The 8,170-nt window shown below is 46.1% G+C and overlaps 1 protein-coding gene across 2 annotated transcripts in view; it reads right to left on the bottom strand.

Moving 5' to 3' along the window:
* Window positions 1-3,591: 3,591 nt before the first annotated feature.
* Window positions 3,592-8,170, bottom strand: part of armh3 (armadillo like helical domain containing 3) — a 186,573-nt gene continuing 181,994 nt past the window's right edge. For both annotated transcript variants that reach the window (XM_063071318.1, XM_063071319.1), the window contains one exon: window positions 3,592-4,502. In XM_063071318.1, the coding sequence (XP_062927388.1) occupies window positions 4,410-4,502 (93 nt within the window). In that variant the 3' untranslated portion in view covers window positions 3,592-4,409. The remainder of the gene's footprint in view (window positions 4,503-8,170) is intronic.

Raw genomic sequence — 8,170 nt, 5'->3', positions numbered from 1 at the left:
CTACAAAGCGAAGCTGAGTAGTGCTTTACTTTGACGAATTTGTTAAGAAGATTATTCTGAGACTGCTCACAGGAAGAAGTGCAGAGCCACTGAGGGAAAACCAGGCTTTCTAGTAAAGGATCAAACCCCATCGGAACTGGTCCCTCCTGCTATCAAGGCCTGGGCTTTCTGGCTCAGTGCTACACCCCAAACAGGTGAGCGACCAGTGCCAATGTGGGCACGGTGCAGGGTTAGGACGGACAGGGTCTGGGAAAAAACAGATCCCGGCATTCACTGGGTCACTCTCTTCTTTAACTTTCAAAGTCATAAAGGAAAGAAAATAGCTACTGCACACTAGCTGACTGTTCAGCTGCCATTTCAATGGGTCTGCCAGAAAATAAAAACCACAGCATCTGCAGTAAATTTCAGTAAAAACAGATGCAGACTGCCGTGTTCTCCTCTCTTCCCTCCTACAGGGGACAGCAGTTGGGAGCAGGATGTGCTTCTCGCTGGCATATGTTGTAAAATTGACAGTACCATGGGAAGATGGTGTCGAAGAAGCTTATGAGAGGAAAAAGACCAAGTACTCTGAACTGGCAACTGAAGCTGCCCAGAATGGCTGGAAGACCAAGATTTTCCCTGTAGAAGTGGGATGCAGGGGATTTGTGGCTACATCCACGACCAGTCTATTGAGGAATATGGGGGTGAGGGGTCACTCCCTCCAACAAGCAATCAAGTCCTTGTCAAGTGCAGCAGAAGAAAGCAGCAATTGGATTTGGATTAAAAGGAAAGACAACAACTGGGCTGCAAGATGAAGACAGGGGGATATGGAACTGAGGGGGTTGTATCTGGGACGCCAGGTAGCACCGTTGAGCCCTCTGGAGACGCCGTGGGCTTACCAACGAAACGTCAAAGAAGGAAGGTGCCCACCTGATGAGCCTGATGATGTACCTGCCCTCCCTCCTTGTCTGGGAGTTGTATGAAATGTATAGGAAACGGGGTAAATCAGGTGCTTGAGGAGTATAAGAAGTGCAAGAAAATACTTAAGAAAGAAATCAGGAGGGCTAAAAGAAGACATGAGGTTGCCTTGGCAGTCAAAGTGAAGGATAATCCAAAGAGCTTTTACAAGTATATTAAGAGCAAAAGGATTGTAAGGGATAAAATTGGTCCTCTTGAAGATCAGAGTGGTCGGCTTTGTGCGGAACCAAAGGAAATGGGGGAGATCTTAAATAGGTTTTTTGTGTCTGTATTTACTAAGGAAGCTGGCATGAAATCTATGGAATTGAGGGAATCAAGTAGTGAGACCATGGAAACTGTACAGATTGAAAAGGAGGAGGTGCTTGCTGTCTTGAGGAAAATTAAAGTGGATAAATCCCCGGGACCTGACAGAGTGTTCCCTCGGACCTTGAAGGAGACTAGTGTTGAAATTGCGAGGGCCCTAGCAGAAATATTTAAAATGTCGCTGTCTACGGGTGAAGTGCCAGAAGATTGGAGAGTGGCTCATGTTGTTCCATTGTTTAAAAAAGGATCGAAAAGTAATCCGGGAAATTATAGGCCGGTGAGTTTAACGTCAATAGTAGGTAAGTTATTGGAGGGAGTACTAAGAGACAGAATCTACAAGCATTTGGATAGACAGGGGCTTATTAGGGAGAGTCAACATGGCTTTGTGCTTGGTAGGTCATGTTTGACCAATTTGTTGGAGTTTTTCGAGGAGGTTACCAGGAAAATGGATGAAGGGAAGGCAGTGGATATTGTCTACATGGACTTCAGTAAGGCCTTTGACAAGGTCCTGCATGGGACGTTAGTTAGGAAAATTCAGTCGCTAGGTATGCATGGAGAGGTGGTAAATTGGATTAGACATTGGCTTGATGGAAGAAGCCAGAGAGTGGTGGTAGAGAATTGCTTCTCTGAGTGGAGGCCTGTGACTAGTGGTGTGCCACAGGGATCGGTGCTGGGTCCATTGTTATTTGTCATCTATATCAATGATCTGGATGATGATGTGGTAAATTGGATCAGCAAGTTTGCTGATGATACAAAGATTGGAGGTGTAGTAGACAGTGGGGAAGGTTTTCAGAGCCTGCAGAGGGACTTGGACCATCTGGAAAAATGGGCTGAAAAATGGCAGATGGAGTTTAATACTGACAAGTGTGAGGTATTGAACGTTGGAAGGACAAACCAACGTAGAACATACAGGGTTAATGGTAAGGCACTGAGGAGTGCAGTGGAACAGAGGGATCTGGGAATACAGATACAAAATTCCCTAAAAGTGTCGTCACAGGTAGATAGGGTCGTAAAGAGAACTTTTGGTACATTGGCCTTTATTAATCGAAGTATTGAGTATAAGAGCTGGAATGTTATGATGAGGCATTGGTGAGGTCAAATCTGGAGTATTGTGTTCAGTTTTGGTCACCAAATTACAGGAAGGATATAAATAAGGTTGAAAGAGTGCAGAGAAGGTTTACAAGGATGTTGCCGGGACTTGAGAAACTCAGTTACAGAGAAAGGTTGAATAGGTTAGGACTTTATTCCCTGGAGCGTAGAAGAATGAGGGGAGATTTGATACAGGTATATAAAATTATGATGGGTATAGATAGAGTGAATGCAAGCAGGCTTTTTCCACTGAGGCAAGGGGAGAAAAAAACCAGAGGACATGGGTTAAGGGTGAGGGGGGAAAAGTTTAAAGGGAACATTAGGGGGGGCTTCTTCACACAGAGAGTGGTGGGAGTATGGAATGAGCTGCCAGACAAGGTGGTAAATGCGGGTTCTTTTTTAACATTTAAGAATAAATTGGACAAATACATGGATGGGAGGTGTATGGAGGGATATGGTCCGTGTGCAGATCAGTGGGACTAGGCAGAAAATGGTTCGGCACAGCCAAGAAGGGCCAAAGGGCCTATTTCTGTGCTGTAGTTTCTATGGTTCTATGGTCACCACTCCAAACCCACTGCCAACATCGAGAGTGCCAACTTACCATAGGGATTGAAACATCAAGTCCTAGTAGCTCTACTATCCTGCCCAACCAAGGAAGTGAGTGCACCTTCCCTAATGCTTGCCTGCTGTGGACAGATGTTTCCCTGCATACTGAAGGCCCAGGGTGTGGCTGAACGCAATGACCCGACCAGGAATTGGCTGGCAGGTAGAGTAGCGGTTAGTGCAACTCTTCACAGCGCCAGCCAGTGACGGGTTTGATATCAATTTCCAGCACTCTCTTAAGGAGTTTGTACATTCTCCCTGTAACCACATGGGTTTCCTCCTGCTTCTGAAAGGCACACGGATGAGGGTTAGTAAGTTTTGGGCATGCTACGTTGGTGGCAAAAGCACGATGACACTTGGACTGTGCTGGCCGTTGATGCAAACCACTGTATGTTTTCTTGTATGTGTGACAAATAAAGCTAATCTTTATCTCTTTCATCTCATGCTGCCTGACCTGCTGAGTTCCTCCAGCACTTTGCGCGTGTGCTGCTCAAAATTTCCTGCGTCTGCCAAATCTGTTGTGTTCAGCTCTCAGATCCTGCTGTGTTCCCCCTCCTCCCACCCCCACCCGGCTGCTTCCAGCCCCCATTCCCTGTCTCTCTAATACTCAGCTGGATGGATTAAAAGGCTTCCTGGGCGATAGGTTACATCTCTTTATTCTCGGATAACGCGGGTTACAGAGGTTGAATTGTTTGCCTTGCAGCCACCAGCACCTCTAGGAAACACAGTAAGTAAGGATCACCACTGAAAAAATTAAAGATAAAAACCACTCTGGCTCACAGCAGACCTTTGCATACCTGCACCGGCTGTGGGCAACTATCACTAAACTGAGGTTATCAGGCATCTACTCTCAGGTTGGGGACCCTCTTCCTCATAAACCTGTGACTCTGATTTCCACAGAAGTTGGGTACAAACAAGTCGGGAATGGGACAGTTAACTCAAATTGGAAGATCATTTGCTCGAGGTGTTTCTCCCTCCGCAGATAGTGAGAGAACTAATGGGTATTTCCAACGTTCCTCGCGTTTGACTCCCAACACACCAAGAAATCCTTGCATTTTCAAGGCTGTGGTGACTAGTCACAGAGTTCCCCTTGACCTGGAGAGAGGAAGCTTGTATCGGGAATTCAAGTACTGAAGGCGGGCCAGGGCAGTGTTGGTGCCCAGTTGGTGTGACCATATAGCGACTCTGCAAAGACTCTCACAGGGAAGCAGCTGAAAGAGATGAATGCTGGCCAGGGTGCAGTAACTGGTGCCAGGGACACAGAGTCTGAGCTCCTCTCTGCTGCTGTGGAGATGGGGGTGGATCTGGAAGAGTTCCCAACGAAACAGCCAGCAGTCACAGGCACCACAGGAAGTCAGTCCTCATTGTTCATTTCACAAGTAATCCACTGGGAGAAAGGAGAGGAAATGGAGAGATCAGTGCATTGGGAGCGGGTAGGTGGAAAGCCGGAGTCTCTTTCAGGATATGGAGGAGAATTCTTTCAGCAAGGTTTCCTGGCTCAGAGTGTTCACAGCAAGATTCTTCCTCACATTAAGACTGATGGAGCGGACCTGCAAGAACAGAGAATCAGGTCAGGAGACACAAGGCATAGATGCCAAAATCTGTAGCAACTATCTGCTGAGGAAACCCTTTCACAGTCTTGACTAAAATGTTGATGATTCCTTCCCCACCCACCTTCTGCAATCACAGGTATTGCCCAACCCACAGAGATCCGCTAGCAGACTGTTTGTTACTAGACTGTCAGCTCAGACTGGAGGGTGAGACTGGGGAATCAGTCTTGGGAAATAAAGAAATAATAGGCCAAAAATAATAAGCACAAGGGATTCTGCAGATGCTGCAAATCCAGAGGAACACAGAAAATGCTGGAGGAACTCAGCAGATCAGGCAGCATTTACGGAGGGCAATAAACAGTCGACTTTTCGGGCTGAGTCCTGATGAAGGGTCTTGGACTGAAACGTTGACTGTTTATTCCTCTCTACAGTAGCTGCCTGGCCTGCTGAGTTCCTCCAGCATTTTGTGTGTGTTGTGAAAGCAGAAAATAGATTGAATTCATTGTCACATCAGGAAACACTAAAAGCGCCCGTCTTTGATAATACATTTACTTTGTACTTTCAACACCATCTATCTTTGATAATAAATTTACTTTGTACTTTTAATGCTAGAAACTGTGGGGCATAAGTGGGGAACTTAAACATTGCTTGGGAGAAAGTAAGAGGCAAATTGATAGGGCCAATAGGACATGGAACATGGTGAACAAGCACAACTATGAAGCTAAAGTCAAATCAGGTCCACCACAATGGATCATATGACCAGCTCTTGCTCCCATTTCTCATCGGAATATGGTCAACAATATAGAAGCTTTAGATAGGTTGAGCGAGCTAGTGCGTTTCTCTTTGGAGAGAAGGACGATGAGAGGTGCTTGATAGAGGTGTACAAGAAGAAGCAATTCTGATTGAGGTGAGAGATGGAATCGGATGCACATCTACTCTGGCAGGGTTTACAGGTCATTACATCCTATAAAGTGAAACCTAACATCATGAATGTCAGTGATGTTTCACTCCCAGACGAGCTCAATGCTTTTTATGCACACTTTCAATGGGAGAATAAAACTACATCTGCAGATCTTTGCGTCGTCCAGTGACCCATGATCTCTGTCTCGGAGGCAACACGGGAACATCTTTCAAAACAGGGAACCCTAACAAGGCGTCATTCCCTAATCTTGGACCTGGCAGGACTCCAGAAACCTGTGCCAACCAAATGGCAGGAGTGTTCAAAGACATCTTTAATCTCTTACTGCTACAGTCGGAGGTTCCCACCTACTTCAAAAGGGCGACAATCATACCAGTGCCCAAGAAAAGCAGGGTGAATCACCCCAATGACTATTGCCCAGTGGCATTCACACCTAACGTGACGAAGTGCCCAGAAAGGTTGGTCATGGCTAGATTCAACTCCTGCCTAAACAAGGAGCTGGACCCACTGCAATTTGCTTATTGCAACAACAGATTTACAGTGGATGCAATCTCACTGGCTCTCCACTTGGCCTTAGTTCACCTGGACAATAGTAATACTTACTTCAGACTGCTGTTTATTGACTATAGCTCAGCGTTCAACACAATCACACCCTCAGTTCTAATCAATAAGCTATAAGACCTGGGCCTCTGTAACTCCCTCTGCAAGTGGGTCCTTCACCTCCACACTGAGAGACCACAGACCCTGCGGATCTGAAATACATCCTCCGCTCCCATGATTGTGTGGCCAAGCACAGCTCAAACAGCATCTATAAATTTGCCAACAACACAACTATTGTTGGCAGAATTTCAGATGGTGACGAGGAGGCGTACAGGAGTGAGACAGATCAGCTGGTTGAGTGGTGTCACAGTAACAACCTTGCACAGTATCAATAAGATTAAAGAATTGATTGTGGACTTCAGGAAGGGAAAGTTGAGGGAACACACACCAGTCCTCATCGAGGGATCAGAAGTGGAAAGGGTGAGCAGTTTCAAGTCCCTGGGTGTCAACATCTCTGAGAATCTATCCTGGGCCCAACGTATTGATGCGATTACAAAGAAGTCATGACAGTGGCTATATTTCATTAGGAGTTTGAGAACTGGTATGTCACCAAAGGCACTTGCAAATATCTACAGAAACACGGAGAGCACTCTAACTAGTTGCATCACCATCTGGTACGGAGGGGACTCTGCACAGGAACGAAAAGAGGTACAGAAGGTTGTAAACTCAGCCAGCTCTATTATGGACACTAGCCTCCCAGCATCCAGGGCACCTTCAAACAGTGATGCCTCAAAAAGGTGGCATCTATCTTTAAGGACCCCTATTGCCCAGGACATGTCCTCTTCTCACTGCTACCAAAGAGGAGGTACAGAAGCCTTAGGACACACACTCATTGTTTCAGGAACAGCTTCTTCCCCTCCACCAACAAATTTCTGAATGGACGTTGAACCTCTGAACTCTTCCTCAGCTTTTTTCCCTCTTTTTGCACTACTAATTTATTTTTATTGTGACGAGAATACACATAGATTAAGATGTTAACTGTCCTGTGCTGGCACCAGTGGGATCAGCAGTTGATCTGCCACCTGTCTTCAGGAGAAAGAGAGATAAGGAAAACAATGGAGCAGCATTTGGAGATGTTAATGAAGGGACGGGAGAGTTTAACGGAAGGAGAGCTGTCAAGATCGGCTCCTCTTTGAACCCTGAACCGTTTGAAGTGATGGACAGGCGATACCCCAGCAGGGGGATAAAAAGGGACAGGTTCGCTAAGGCAAGACACACACGACACCCCGAGGTAACGAGACCCTGGAAGTAGTGCGTCTCCCACAAGTCGGTGGGAAGTTTTGGAAGGCTGGTCGCGGGACCAAGCCATAGACGCACAGGGTGGAAAGGCACGATCAGCGGGAACCTGGTGTGTGTCCGCCCTTGCCTGGGTGCCAGGTTCACCGCAGAGAAACGATCGTATCTGGGAGCGGAGGGGTCACGGTCGGTGACCTCAGATGACATCACAAAGGGCTCGCCCGAAAGCTGACTGCGAAGGTCTGTGTGGAAGCCGTTTGAATATTCATTCGTTTTGCTCTCTCTCTCCTTCCCCCACACTGTCCATCTCCCGCGGCAGCGATTACTGCGAACTGAACTGAACTAAATTGAACTGAACTTTGCGTCACTTTGAAAGTGGTCATTTATCCCTAGACAACGATAGAGCTTGATTGGTCCTGTTATCTTAATTCTGTGTACATGTGTGTTTATCATTGCTGAACTGTTGCATTTATTATCCTTTTGATTAGAGTACTGTGTTGCTTGTTTCTTTAATAAAACTTTCTTAGTTCTAGTACTCCAGACTCCAACTGAGTGATCCATTTCTGCTGGTTTGGCAACCCAGTTACGGGGTACGTAACATTATATATACTTATTGTAATTTATAGTTTTTATTACTATATATAGCAGTGTACTGCTGTGGCAACACAATAAATTTCATGCCATATGTTGGTGATCATGACACTGGCAAAGATAGAGACTTTTTCCCAGGGTGGAAATGGCTAATACAAGAGGGCATAATTTTAAGGTGCTGGGAGGAAAGTGTAGAGGGGATATCAGAGGTAGGTTGGTTTTTTCACAGAGAGTGGTAGGTATGTGGAACGCACTGCCAGGGGCGGTAGTAGATATATTAGAGGCATTTAAGAGACTCAAAGATAGACACGTGGATGAAAGA

This window comes from Mobula hypostoma, chromosome 19, assembly GCF_963921235.1.
Source record: "Mobula hypostoma chromosome 19, sMobHyp1.1, whole genome shotgun sequence".
In the NCBI taxonomy this organism is placed as follows: Eukaryota; Metazoa; Chordata; class Chondrichthyes; order Myliobatiformes; family Myliobatidae; genus Mobula; species Mobula hypostoma.
The sequence above is the reverse complement of the archived record's forward strand: the minus strand, read 5'-3'. Positions and strand labels throughout refer to the sequence as shown.